At 47.1% G+C, this 14,268-nt stretch overlaps 1 protein-coding gene across 2 annotated transcripts in view; it reads left to right on the forward strand.

The window, feature by feature from the left end:
* arhgap23a (Rho GTPase activating protein 23a) overlaps nt 1-14,268 on the forward strand; it is a 76,335-nt gene that overhangs the window by 11,242 nt on the left and 50,825 nt on the right. The window contains exon 1 of one of the 2 annotated variants that reach the window (XM_030056955.1): nt 4,437-4,696. The exons of the other annotated variant lie outside the window; for it this stretch is intronic. Coding sequence (XP_029912815.1) covers nt 4,643-4,696 — 54 coding nt within the window. The 5' untranslated portion in view covers nt 4,437-4,642. Of the gene's footprint in view, nt 1-4,436; nt 4,697-14,268 lie in introns of those variants that run through there. 2 annotated transcript variants of the gene reach the window in all.

Genomic DNA, 14,268 nt, shown 5'->3' on the forward strand with positions numbered 1-14,268 from the left:
CGAAAGTATGTGTGTGCAAAGGGGTGGGGGGTGGGGGGGGGGTGTCGGACATCTCCTGAAAGGGCAGACTGAATAACTTGAGGGAAGTGGAGTGAAACAGAGGAGATATGAAAGAATGAGGGGGAAGAAAGCTCCGAGGGGGGTCAAAGCTGACTGCGAAGGGGCTGAAACCGAAGCGGGGAGTTAAGGGATATCAGGGGTAGATGGAGTGACCAGAATTAATCGCAGCGTGGCCGTGGGTACGCGTGCATGGCACTGTGAAGTGGCCTAGAATGGCATGTAGGATGGCATGGATCACCCCCCCCCCGCCACCTCCACCTCCACCTCCACCTCCCGACACAGCCTTAACGAATAAAATAGAGCTAAAATCTCGTTAATGCTGCGGTCCCGCCCAGGGAAGGGCCACTTGCTGAGCCAGTTGGGGGGGGGGGTTGGGGTGTGTTGAATCGGGGCGCGGTCGAGCGAGTAAATGGGATGATGGGCTGTTTATGGGTTTGCCCTACGATGTGCTAGGCTGTGCGTCGTGTTATTATGTAATGACCAGAAGGCCTCCCACAGTTTCTCGACGCTCCCCGCTCGCACGAAGGAAAGAGATAAGGGCGTGTCGTCTCACATCAGCGTCACATGGGGTCTTCGCTCAGTCAATCACGGGCACAGTCCCCAGCGCCTCAGGCTGTGTGTCAGTGACTCAGACTGACCCAGAGAAACAGGGCGGGAAGGAAGAGTAGGAGGAGGAGGAGGAGGAGGAGGAGAGGGCTGACTGGGGCTGAGTCCCTGCACACACACACACACCCTGTAAGTCATCACCCAACAGCATGCAGCACAGACTATACAAAACAAGAACACTTCTTTAGGCTGTGTATGGATTCAGAAGTTGTTTCCCGAGTTTTAAAATACACCCCTTAAAAATTTGCCTCCTGCAGAGATATGAGATTTACAACCCAGAAAGTTCCTTCTCGCTTTTTTTCCCCCCCGTCTCTTTCTCTCAGTCTCCACTCACGAGTCATCAATAATAGAGGAGCCATTTTGCTGGCCTGTCAGGCAAGTTGATGTGTAGTTGATGCATGTGTGCGTGTGCGTGTGTGTGCATATCTGCGTGCAATCAGGGAGAAGATATGGAGAAACCCAAACACAGGAGGGGCGAGCTAGCATTGGATCATTCTTGCCGGTGTCCGAGCTTAGAGTGATTTATCTGTGTGTCTGGTGGAATAGAAAACACATGGACTGTAGGCTCAGACAGAGAGAGAGAGAGAGAGAGAGAGAGGGAGAGAAGCTGCAGAGATAGAACCAGATCCCAGGTCAGAGGGGGCAGACAGCATCTCGGCTCACCAGCTGTGACGGCCCTCACGCTCCTTGACCCCCCATCGGCCACCTCCATGGCCTCCCACCCTCTGCTCCTTTGCGGTGCCCTCCCCCCACCTTCCCCTCGCTCACGGTCCACGTGACCGACCCTCCCAGACGGCACCATCTGCCCAGCTCTCCCACCTTAAGACGAGGATCCCGGCACTAAGTCTCTCTGGGCTCTCACTCTGCTTCGGTGGATTTGAAACTGGCCTGAAACTGCTTTGGCAACAAGCTGAATGGCTCGGGGGTCGCGGCTTTGGGATTCACACGGTGATCATCCGTTTCAAACGGGGCCGAGTTGGAGTTGAGTGAAGGTCACTCGCCGTAGGACTTTCAAAGATGGTCCTTTTGTTAAGCCCCCCGACCGGCAGGGTGGTGCATCTCAAGGTGGATGCAGAGCGGAGGGCTGCGGGCTGGGAAGTGAGCAGACAGAAGAGACGGCTACAGATGAAGGCTGAGCTGGCAGCTGCAGCTCTTGGCGTGGGAAGCCCCCGTAAGCTTCTTTTTCCCTATGACTCCAGTCTGTTTCCCCAAAGGCAGACGGGCTTTGAAGTGGCTGTCTTTCCCTGCTCTGCTACTTGCAGCCCTCTCCCCTTCGCTGCACTCCCGAGTAATAGTAGCCACATGGGCCCCCAGCTTTGAGCCTTCACATTGGCTGAGGCAAATGCCACGTCTCCATATTCCCTGCACCGTCTGCACCACCAACACACTCCTCCACCTTTTCCCTCTGCCTCCTCTTGCTTCATTTTCACCCGTACACCTTTTGTGCTGCACCACAGGCAGCCATGATGAGGCTTAATGTTTACATGGTTAACGCTGGAGGCCCCATCGTACATTATGCCACAGCCGAGATGGAGCTGTAGCTTTATATCATGTGCTGTAATTTCTTGGCAGCGGACCGGCCTTCCTGTTAGATTGATGAGTAAACTTCCCCTGACTGTGTGTCTTTTGATTCACATGGGTGGTATTCATCTGCAACCCTAACAGGCTAAAAATACAGCTCTGTCAACACTTTTCCGAGCATGCATGAATTATTATCTGGCTGGGTGTGGGAGGAATTTGGAGTTGGGAAGTTGTCTCCCAATCTGTCACTACCTAAAGCCCGGTGCTGTCTCACCTACTTATGGACATCTATATCCTACCCTTCAGCTGTTTGGTCTTTTTTTTTTTTTTTTTTTGTTTCACCATGTCTGTCAGCTCATCAGTGGCACAAACGCCTTTTTTTAGTGTCCTTGGGCATGAGTCATGGTTTCCAAATTAATAAGCATGGTATTGCATAGGCCTATCAAGCCAATTATGGGGGGTGATTACCGTCACAGAAAAGGAGAAGCAGGACAAGCGGTTCCGTTAGTGTCGTCAGAGCTGCCACAGTCTTTATTCTGTATAAATTACATCTGATGCATATCGTTTTGACAAGCGTGTGGATACCGTCAGAAAAATATGAAGTATATAAAGCTGTTGTGGGGGTTGCTGCTATATAACACATGTATAATACAAGGATCATGTGAAGAACATTAGTGCCACTACTGCTGAAGTCAGTGGGACAGGCATGGAAAATCCCTTTATAAACCACAATATCCTCTGCTGTTTGAACTTTGACAGGACAGGGATTCAACTGTATCACAAAACACACTTTATATAATGCCGACTGGTGTTTTTTTGTCCAAAGTGTGCGTCGGTTGTCGTGGTTACTGGTCTCAAAACCTCAGGAGCCTGTCCAGCAGCCCAGCGCAAGCCAAACGAGGCTAATTTCAGCCGCGTGCAAGTTTGAATGATTGCAGATTTAAACTTATCAGATATGAGCCAGTAAGCAATAGGGAGCTTACTCATATCTATGACACCTGGCCAGACCACAATCCTGTGAAATAAGACCTAACCAGTCGGGTGGCAAAATCATTCACAACAAAGTATACACCCTCACATGCAACTGTGGCATATTTACTCTATTTCATAAAGATTTTTACAAATAACCCTTATACATAGTCAAATAAATTGCAGGTTTATTTCTCATATGACTACACTTCCAAGTCCAGTCGTAGAATCTGGTTATAATTGTTTTTTAAAATGACAATTCCTATACTTGTTCTCTGTTGCCCACATTTACTGCAGTCTTTCTTTTTCCCCCAGTTCTTTTTCCTGTCTAACCACTTTTTCTTTTTCTTTTCTTTTCTTTTTTTTTCTTTTTCTTTTCTTTTCTTTTTTTCTTTTTTTTTTTTTTTTTTTTTATAACTTAATTAGTTTTTCCTCTGTGGCATGAATCACCCCTCAAACACCTGAAACACAACCTGTTTTGGCACAGCCAGAGGGAGCCCGCGGCCCCCGCACAACAGCCAGGCTGCATCCTAATGGAGGGGCTGTGAGCTCGCAGGGCGGAGCGCAGAGATTTACCTAACGCACCCTCATCCAGTTGGGTCTCCGTTCACTTCGTCGGTGTCAAGTCAGTCAGAGTACACAGATACTACTTCCGGCCACACTCCCCCAAATAAAACCCTTCTCAACAAAGGCGTCTTTAAAATTTATGAAAATGTATTATTTCCCCCACAAAAATCTGGCAATCTTGTCTTGCAAGTTATTTCAAATATTTGTTCAGTTTGAAAAGGGGTCACTAAACTTACACAGGAGAATTGAATGCACCACTGATAAGATGTTTACTTATACAGCCTGTCAGTCATTTTCTGTTTTTTTTTTCTGTTTTTTTTTTTTTTTAACAATCCCGTAAATCAGGATGAGCTCATTTATTTTTGGACTCACATAGTTTGCGATACAATTTGATGCCCATTCCCAAGAAAAGAAAAAAAAATACAGTCAACATTTGAGGCGATTGTCTAAATTTGGCCACAACATGAACATCAAAGGGAAGAATAAGGAAACAAATGAAACTGGATTCCGGTGTTTTTGTCGCTCTGTACCGGTGCGCGCAAAAGTTTTGATCCCTTTCGATGCCAAGTTTTTTTCCCCTCTTTTATTTTGAAAGCTAAAACGGATATGATCTGGTGTTTTGTCTGGTGACTTGACGCCGCTGTAGAGTTTCCAGGCAGGCCGACCAGAAGGATTTAGTTACACACAACTGATGCGGTCTGGCGGAAGAGGAGGAGGAGGGGGGAGCGCACCGAGCAGCCCGAAACAACGGGGAAAGAGAGGGATTTTCAGGAGGAAGGAAGCCGGATAACTGTAGAATATATAAGTTTGTCTCGGGCAGAGCACTTTTATTCACAGACCCCCTCGTCCGCCTCCAGTGCCGCCTTTGCAGCAGCAAATCCTCCCGTCCTTGTTGCAGCTCAACAGTCTCAGCTATCCAATGAATGGAGTTGCTTTTTGCCTTGTTGGAATACCACCCTACTCTGAGAACCAAGTAAGTGAATTGGCTTGACAGGCAGCGCTGCTCTTGCCGCCGTCTTTCATTAATTTGGCCGTCCGCGGTACCTGGACAGCAGCGGACATTGTTGTATTGGAGAGTTTGAGCCGCGCTATGGGTCTGGTCAGAGAGCGTGATTTCCTAAGAGGATTAACACTAGTTTACATAGCTACTGTACACACACACACACACAAACAGAGCCACACACACACAAACACAGAGAGAGAGACACATACACAGCAACATGATGCACAAAATCAAGTGTTTGATCATTATGTCCCCCCGTCCCCCCCCCCCCCCCCCCCCCCTGCGGCGTTTTTCAGCGCCGTGAATGTATAGCCGCTTCCTCTCAAAACTGATCCGGTCATATTTCACGCCCGACTGGGTTCAAGTCTTTTGTCAGCCTCCCCTCGCTGCATCTGGAGGAGGGACAGGCTGTCAAACCGGACAGGACGTCCCAAATCGGGATGGTACTTTTATTTATTTGTTTGTTTTTTGTTTGTTTGTTTTTTTGCACCGCATCGATGACTTCTGCACTGCTGTCATCGTTATGAATCAACAAATAGACAAATAGGTGACTCGCTGAGGGAATGAATTGGCGTATCAGCTCCTTTTAATGAGATCTGCCGAGCTCACGTCTTTGCTGACAGGCGTCCATCACTTGGCAGTCCGCTGCTTTCAGTATACGCGTCTTTTATTAAGCTGTCATTGCTGCGGCTCGGGAATGTGGCGCTCTCTTAATCAGTGATTTAATCAGCAAAGAGGTGGCAAAGGCAAAAGACTTCATGGTTGGGGATCATCATGACAAAAAGACATTGCAACCGCCAGTATAAATAAAATCACTTGTATTTTGTCAGAAAAACTTTAATCACCCTCTCTCCATTTGTGTAAAGATGAAAAAACTGCACCTTATCATATTCCTCCACCAGTTTTATACTATGAAATAAGTTCATAAAGATCTATATTAGCCTAAAGTGATTAATAATGTGTAAATCTGCAAATGGGAAGCTGGGTAAACTGAGATTAGGCGAGGTTACCCTCTACTACATCCTTCAAGGCAGGGTGAGCAGCAGCGCCGTGTAATTGAGCCTGTTAAAGGCTTTTTGATGCTTTAACGCCAAAAGAACACAGAGCGGTGTTTGCTCTGCTCAAAGCCGTGTTGAGAAAAAAGGTATATGCGCTGTACATTAAATTCCTCCGGGTGAGTCACCGCCTCATGGAGTCAGTACATTGCTGCCCTGATGTGTCATAGCTGGGTCATGAGGTAAGAGAGGTTGCCTCCCTTTGATGTGCACGCAGGCGGTGGTCTGTCTCCTTGTGTGTTTGGAGGAGGCATCTGGATTGGCAGTGGCCCGGTGCTGTTTGTGTGTCATCTCTGCAGAGGTCTGGCTCTGGATCTGCTTTGATTTAACCTCTGAGGCTCCTCGGCTCTGCTTGGGCGTGTGTGTGTGTGTGTGTGTGTGTCTGGGAAGTGGCCAGATAACTGATTATTTGTTTAAGATTGATAATCACCGCTCTAATTTGGCATGTAAGTTTGTCTTTTGCAGATTTTCATCTCTGCTGGAATTAAAATAGCTGCTGGTTTACAGAAATGAAGCGTATTACAAAGTTCTGCATTGTGCTTACACTGTAATGTGCACATACAGCAGCTAATGCCTTTAATAGAAACCAGACTAGTCCAAGATGAAAATGAACTTCATGAATCAGGAGTAGTGTGTGTGTGTGTGTGTGTGAGTGTGTGTGTGTGCCTGACAGGGTTACGGGGTTATGTTTGCCTGAGTCTCTCCTGTTTGTTGTGTGGTCTGCCCTGTGTGTTTGGACCGTACGGTGTGTTGCAACGTCACTCGCAGCTTATCAGCCTCAGCTCCCCCCTTCGCTCTCCTGTTGCAGAGCGTTCAGTCTCTGTGAAACACGCCGTGTAACTGGAATGCGCCTCGTTTTGCATGCATTTCTCCCATTTTCCGTGCCACCTTTGCTCTTGTTAGCTTTCTTTTGCAGAGTGTCTCTCCTTATCTGCTGTGGTTAAGTTTGTTCCCTCCAGCAAAGAATAGCTTTTTCTCCTCTGCGGTCACACTTTAATTGAAGCTCCCTGGCCATTTTTTTTGGTGTGACAGAACTGTGTGGCCCTTCAAACACACACTGAATTCACTTTTTATCTTTTCAGCAGCCATGTAATAAAAGCCCACTGTAGTAAATGCGTAACAGCAGGCATATGCACCTATAAAACTCGCTTTTTAATTAACAATAACCCGTAAAAATCAGGGTGAAGTGTCTGCAGTAACCTGCCGGCGTGCCTCTCTGGTTTAACAGTTCTGTGTCTCTGGTTACAGAAAGGAGCTGCTCTCACTTCGGCCCCTCTGCTGACCCCGACTCCTCTCTCCTCAGTCCCTGACCCGTGTCATACCTGACCTTTGCCCCCCGTGTGTCAGCCAACACCCACCTCTCATGTAGCCAGGCCTTTCTCCTCACTTCATCTCGCTCATCTTTGGCCTGAGGAAGGAATGCACAGTAGTGATAGTCATGGTGTTCTGTCGCTTGGCTTGGATGATATCCAGAATTTGATATTGCAATATCGTCCCGTCAAAAGTATTGTGATATTTCAACGGCGCCGATGGAGGAAGATAGAGTTCACCAAACCCATCACCAGCCGAACATCTCCAAAAATTGATTTATTTTACGTTGTGATTTTCTAAATTCCTCCTCTGGAATCTCAAAGTAAATGTTTTATGTATATAAATATGGGTGTAATCAAAATGACCTGCACACATTATACTCTGCATCTGTTCATCTTGTCAGCTGTTTTTTTCAATCAAATACAAGTTAAATAAGTCTGGAACAAAATTCAGTGTTAAATTAAGTAAGTACTTTAAGTGCAAAGACTGCAAAAATCACTGTAATTGCACTTACTGATACAAATATTAAACAGAAACATCCAGCCAGGGCTAGACAATATATATCAATGCTATATCAATATTGTGATATGAAGTTAGATATCATCTGGGATTTAAGATATTGTGATATGGCATGTGTATCACTGCCTAGTTTTGGAGGCTTAACAGTAACAGTAAAGGGGTGCAATTCATGAACTGATAAGACTGCTCCAGTTGTTCTGTTATAATATGTCTCTACCTGTTTGCTCATCATATCCACATTACTAATGATTGTTTATCAAAAATCCCTTGTGTAAACATTTTGTGAACACACCAGCAGTCACACCCACGATATCGATACCGATCGAGGTCAAAAACATTGTGATATTTGATTTTGTCCGTATCACCCAGCCCTACGTCCAACATCTTTTAGACTAATGCCGTCAGAAGAAGTCAGCTGAATCGTAACCAGCTGCCTTGCATGGCCCGCGCTGGTCAGAATATGTTTGCATAAAAGAGCGAGAGCAGAGAGCCCAACCCTCGTGCTTCCTCCGTTCTCCCCTGTGGGTTGTGATTGGCCTCTGATTGAATCCTGGTTCAATCAGAGAAAATTATAACAACAACAACAACAACAACAACAAAAAAATGAGATGCACAGTTACTCCAGAATTTGATAGCTGTTTTCTTGGTAAATAGGGAACGCCATGTAAAAATGTCTTACAGTGCAGAGGGAGGGGATGGACGTGGCTGTGAGAGCAGGGCCGTTGTGGTGACGTCCGGTGGGACTGGTTTGATGTTGTTAGCGGTGTTGCAGTGCAGTCGGATCAATAGAGCTGTGGCCGTGGAGAGGAGATGGACAGCAGGGCGGGGCACAGGGGCAGCCCGGGCAGCGCCATTAACGTCGGATGCCGCATTGTGCCGCGTGATGCCAGAGTGTATTGACAACAGGGAAATATGAGAGCGCTTTTAATGAAAGTGTGAGCCGCGCCAGTCGATTTGTACAGCTGCTCGTGTGTTCCTGCGGATTGGACCGGTTTGCCTGTGTTTGTGTTTGTTTGTGCTGCGTTGATGCCTGCAATCGCTTAGTGTTTGTGTTCAGAGAAGACACACACACACACACACACACACACACTACTGATGACAGAGTATTTCATTCCCTGAAATACTCTGGAACTGCACTGTGCCTTTACCACCTTTACCCCTGAGGCTTGTCGATTGTTGCTTACGCAGGATCAGCTGTAACAATATCAAGGCCCCGACTTGGAGGTTTTGGCTACAGCTGACCCAGGAGCCGTCTGATATTCCTGTAGCGCTGCCGAAAACCTCCTCAGAGGCCGGGCTGATGCAGCTGATCACAGGACGAGCACCTGAGACCGGCCGGGTTGCAGCGCTCAGACCGCAGGGGCCTGTCGAGTCAGCTGTTCCGCCATCATTTCCTGGTCAAGGCGACGCGAAATGAAAAACGGCTGCATTACAACACTGCAGAGAAGAGAGAAGAGCCTCTTGTGTGATCACTCGCCGATGCCTTCACTACGTACAGTAGCTGGCACGGAGCACAGCCTGTACTTCGGTGTAGGGAGCTCACAATTACCAGAATTTTCACAATACCAGAGAAATACCATGATTTGTATACCTGATCTACCTATCAGGTCAAAAACAGGCCTCCCATTCACCACACCTCCTTTTACTTAAAAAACGTTTTAATAAACATCAACATGCAAACAGAAATTTAAAGTGCAGCTCCGGCCTGTAAGCCTTCAAGTAAACAAGACAGCAGCCCAGCAACATGCTGATTTCACATAAGTGGCACGGTACAAAATGTCCCGCCGCACCGATAAACACAATGGTCGGATTATGTGCTCTCAATTTGATTTACAGTTCTGTAAGCATGACTGCAACTTGAAGTGTCTCTGCATTTAAAGATACAGGCCGCACTGAGGGATCAAGTCAATACTACTCAGTCTTAAAAAAAAAAGTAGTATTGGTGCCATTTTCAAAATTTTGGTGAATCCTTGTGTCATCCCAGCCTCGGTGTTGTGATTTCATAGCCGTTAGTAATTTTTTAGGGAGCAAACAGAAGCCAGGAGATGTGACTCCCTTTCCCATTTTCATGCATCTTCCAGTGGTACACTTTGTCCGGCGGGGCGTCGGGGTGCTGGGTGGGGCGACGTGACAGTAAAGTCTCCATTACAGAGTGTCCCGCACCAGTCTGTTAACACCACTGCGACGTCGCTCACACCTTAACACCCCCAAACCCTGACACCATCACCCCCGTTGCATTCCTCAACCCTGGGGCCTCCAGACGACAGCTGCGCCTAGCTCGCTGCACAGCAACTCACACACACACACACCCTCACACACCTCGCCTCTGCAATCATTACCCTGAAGTGTGTGTGTGTCGGTGTTGACACACTTTAATCACTCTCGCACACATAGCCGAGCACAGGTGTTCACAAATATCCACAAATATTGGCGCTCCGGCCTGTTTACGCCGTGCAGAGTTACGCGCATTTACAACATTGTAACTCGCACACAGGTGCATGCCGGTATTTTGCTGCACGCCGATGCATTCAGGCACTTGCCTTTGACAGTGAGGCCGTGCCAAACTTTCAGAGTGTCCGTTTATTTCTGCGCGACAAGAGTTTCTTTGTGGTGTTGCTTTGCATCGGCCCCCCCCTTCCTCACGCTGTCACCGCGGGAACGTTAGGATTTATGTTTGCACGAGGAAGTCCTTGATGCTGTGCAAACACGGCGCAGGCTGAGTGTAGGTGGGCGAAGGACATCAGTCATCATTGACCTTGTTTACCGTGGCAAGAGGGGCGCGGCGGCTCGAGTGCATTTCTGCAGCCCGAAGCAGGCGTGTTTCTGCTGCTAATGGCTCTTTATTGATCCCTTTTCACTCAGTCCGGCAGTCACTATCTCCCTCCCTCTCCTTCTTTTCTCGTTCCACATTTTCTCCTTTGTCCCATTCAAGGAATACTCTTCAGTTCCACATAGACCAGCGCTCAATATTGACCACTTTGACATGAGTAGTGCCTGTGTTTACCTTTACCCTGCTATTTCAGATCCAAATGGCTGCTGTGAAAAATGGTGGGGATGACGTTTCTCTCATAAGATCGACTTTTTGATTAACAGTTATTAATAACGTGGATGCAATGATGGCAGCAGACAGAGGCACGTAATAGCTAGACCATAAGCTCCTTCATCGTAATCCCCCCCCACCATGATGATGATGTTATACTGATGTATCGCCGTGGCCTAATAGGGAGTGTCCTTCCAATCTTAGCTGTCCTAGAGGTTTGACCTGTGCAGAAGGAGTGTCAGATCTGTGATCCGGGCGGGTTCCTCTCACACGGGGAGCACCCGTCCGCCGCCGTGTCCCGGGCCGGCTGTGCGTTTCATGTGGCGTCTGATTCCCAGGCGCTGGGTGGCTCGGTGTGAAACAAAGCCTCTCTCTCTCTCAGAAACAGATGAGAGCTAATTACACTCAGGGCTGTTGATGGTCTGGGCTGCGTCAGTGCCTCTTTGTGTTCGTGCCTGTGTGTGCATATGAGTGTGTATTCGAGAGAGAGAGAGTGTGTTGATATATAGCCTTCCAGCCTGTCTGCTGTTTTTCGGGCAGGAAAATGCGAGCCCACGAGGGGCTTTATCGCGACGGCACGTACGAGGAATGGAGGAACAGGTCGCATCTTGCTCTGAAATGCAGACTTGACTCTTTGTGTTTCTATCTGTCTGCGGGATCGGCCTGCAGCCAGGGAGGCAGGGCCCCGAGGCGAAGGTCAAGGTTCAGAGGTTAGGGGCCCCCTCGTCACACACTTGGCCCCCAGCAAAGAGGGGCTAAAGAGGCAGGAGGGAACCCCTGTCAGTGTGTGTAGCAGGGGCCACGGGGGTTAAGTAGGGGGCAGCGATTTGACTGATCTCCATTCAGATGATGGGACTGCCTTGTTTTGGTCTGTCCCATGTGTATGACATCAACTATGCACCGCATTTTTATCTTTTTGTGTCATCATGTACATGTTTTTACAGGAGAAGAGTAAAGATGAGAACGTGCATCTTAGGTATGCGTACTCTATGTGAATGCATGTGTGTGTGTGTGTGCAGTGAGCCAAACAGTGCACCGTGTCTTTCTCCAGTCAGATGTGCAGGCGGCCCTCCTGCCCAGGCTTTTATGAACAGCCGGCAATCCACTGGAATGTGACAAGAGAGAGGAGAAAGAGAGAGAAGAAGAGGAGGGAGGGCAGAAGATAACAAAATAGAGAAAACCCTGATGAGTCATGGGGAGAGAATGATGGCAGAGTGACAGCCAAACACTGTGAGCAAAAGAAAAAAAAAAAAGTGAAAGAGTAAAAAAAGAAAGCAGGTGCAGCTCCCCTCATAGCAAACAGAGGAACTGCCAAATTTCATGATGTTCCAGTCTGAACCAAGAGTGTTTACTCACATCATGTTCTTGCTCTTTGATGACCAGGAGATCCTGTTAATACTGCTGCTCTCCAAAAAAAAAAAAAAAAAAAAAAAATACATTCTTTTCGTAGGATTTATCATCACACCAGGATTTGCAGAAGAATTTCTCACTTTCTTGCCAAGCCACGAACACAAAATCTATTGTATATGTTTAAAAAAAAAATAAATAAATTTCAGTTACATTTCCTTGCAGCTCATTGTGATACATTACAAGGAGAAGCACAGATGCAGTAAGTTTTTTCTTAAAATGTCACCATCAAGAGATTCACATCAGAAAATTACAGTCGTTTTAATATGCAATCAAACATAGAGTTGCATGAGGCATTCAAGCTCTGAATTTAGTCATTGTCATGCATTCACAATGTGCTTAGTCTGCCTTATGAGCTCTATTTCAAGTAATGTGTCGCTAAAGTTTCTCTCAGGAAGTTTAAGTACATAATCAGCTTGTTCTGAGAGAATCATGACATGCTCTGCTTTTGCACTTTGGCCAAAAAGCCGCAGTGCTGCAGAAGAAGAAGAAGAAGAAGAAGTAGAAGAAGAGCTGGCTGTAGTTCACTGCTGCTTTGTTTACGGCCAGCTCTTTAACGATGTGTGCTCAGTGCACGTTACTGTACAAGCCAGATCAGGGAGGTTCCTCTTGGCTTGCATATATGGCACTAGGCCAGCTAACCCCCATTAAAAACGCCGGTTGGAAGTCGATCAACTGTGAAGTGCAGTTTAGACACAGCGAGTGACTGCTGTTTCATCGGGGGGGGGGGGGTTAGCGAGCTGACTCACTGACCTCGATCACCGCAGCATCACTGCTCCCCTGCAGTTACTTCCCTAAACGTCCACAAGCCCGATCCCCAACTCAAGCGCAGCCTCAAAAATACACATCCACCAATACTTTCTTTCTGTTTATGAACTGGAGCGGGCGGGCGGGGGGGGGGAGGGGTGTGCGTGTGCCTGTTTTGACGGGCCGGCCAAAGCGCGGGGCCGAGATAATCAGGGGAGCTAATGAGGAGCTGTGGATGCTGGGAAGAGATATGGCGCTGTGGCTTTCCTGAGGCCGCAGAGGAGACAGGCCTGCTGCTGCAAAACAACACTGGCTGTGTTTACATGCACACTAATATATCTTTAAGGAGCGTATTATGCCACAGCCAATAGTCCAGGCTGTTCTTCTCTTTGCCTTTATTTACCGCCTCGGTGCTGGGACACAGTGAATGTAGCTGGAGATAGCAGAGCTCATTATCCTCTGTGTGGAACAACCTATCCTTTACAGAAAAAACACTTCCACAGACTCGAAAACTACCGAAGCTGCATGATCCGGTAAACATTAACCCTTCAGTTGTGTCCAAGTTATACATATTAAATCGTTATTTCACCGCACAAGTCATCAAAACATGCATTTTATGACACTTATCATCACTTATCACTTATCTGACACCCACAGGAGGAAACAAAAGTCTCAGACGGTAAATAAACATGGCACGTTACAAATTTTTATTGTTACATCTGCCACGTCTTCTCCTTTAGGATGCCTTTGTTCGCCAGGACTGCAGTTATTTGCATTTTCGAAACAACCATGAGGTCCTAAATGTTATTAAAGGTTAATGAATGTGGCGCACGGAGCAGAATGAGAGGGGGAAATGCAAATTAGACGTCGATTGAAAGTGGGGCTGCACTGTATCTCTCCATGTCGTTGGTAGGATTTTCCATAATATATAGAATATTCAGGTTTTTCATTTATTTTCCTCATTTATTCATTACATTTCACTGGGATTGCACTTTATATGATGACATGGGACAAATCAACTTGATTGACTGATTATGGGATGGCACATGGAGCCTAAATGCCAGCGGCTGAGGCACCTGGATATTGCACACACGATATGACTCATGCAAACATATTATCGCAGTTTTTACAGCGTGCATGAGCTCAGTTTTGCAGAACTATCAGGTCAAAACACGGCGGTAACTCCAGGTTACACTAAACTGAGTTCTGCTTCTATTATGTAAGACATTATATTCAGTTCAGAGGGCACTGCGTGAGCGATTTACCGAAGACAGTCGCCAGAAAATAAAGCCTTTGGCGGAAAGCAATTAAAATATGATATTGCAAGATGTGCAGTCATAACTTGCTTACTGAGCTACTTGCTAAGAGGCAGAGGTGCTGTTAATTCGTGGGTACATTAAAACTCAAAAGCGGGTTATCAAAGGTGCACATAAACAGCTTATCCTGAATAACGGCTTAACCAG

Source organism: Myripristis murdjan, chromosome 8 (genome assembly GCF_902150065.1).
Source record: "Myripristis murdjan chromosome 8, fMyrMur1.1, whole genome shotgun sequence".
NCBI lineage: Eukaryota > Metazoa > Chordata > Actinopteri > Holocentriformes > Holocentridae > Myripristis > Myripristis murdjan.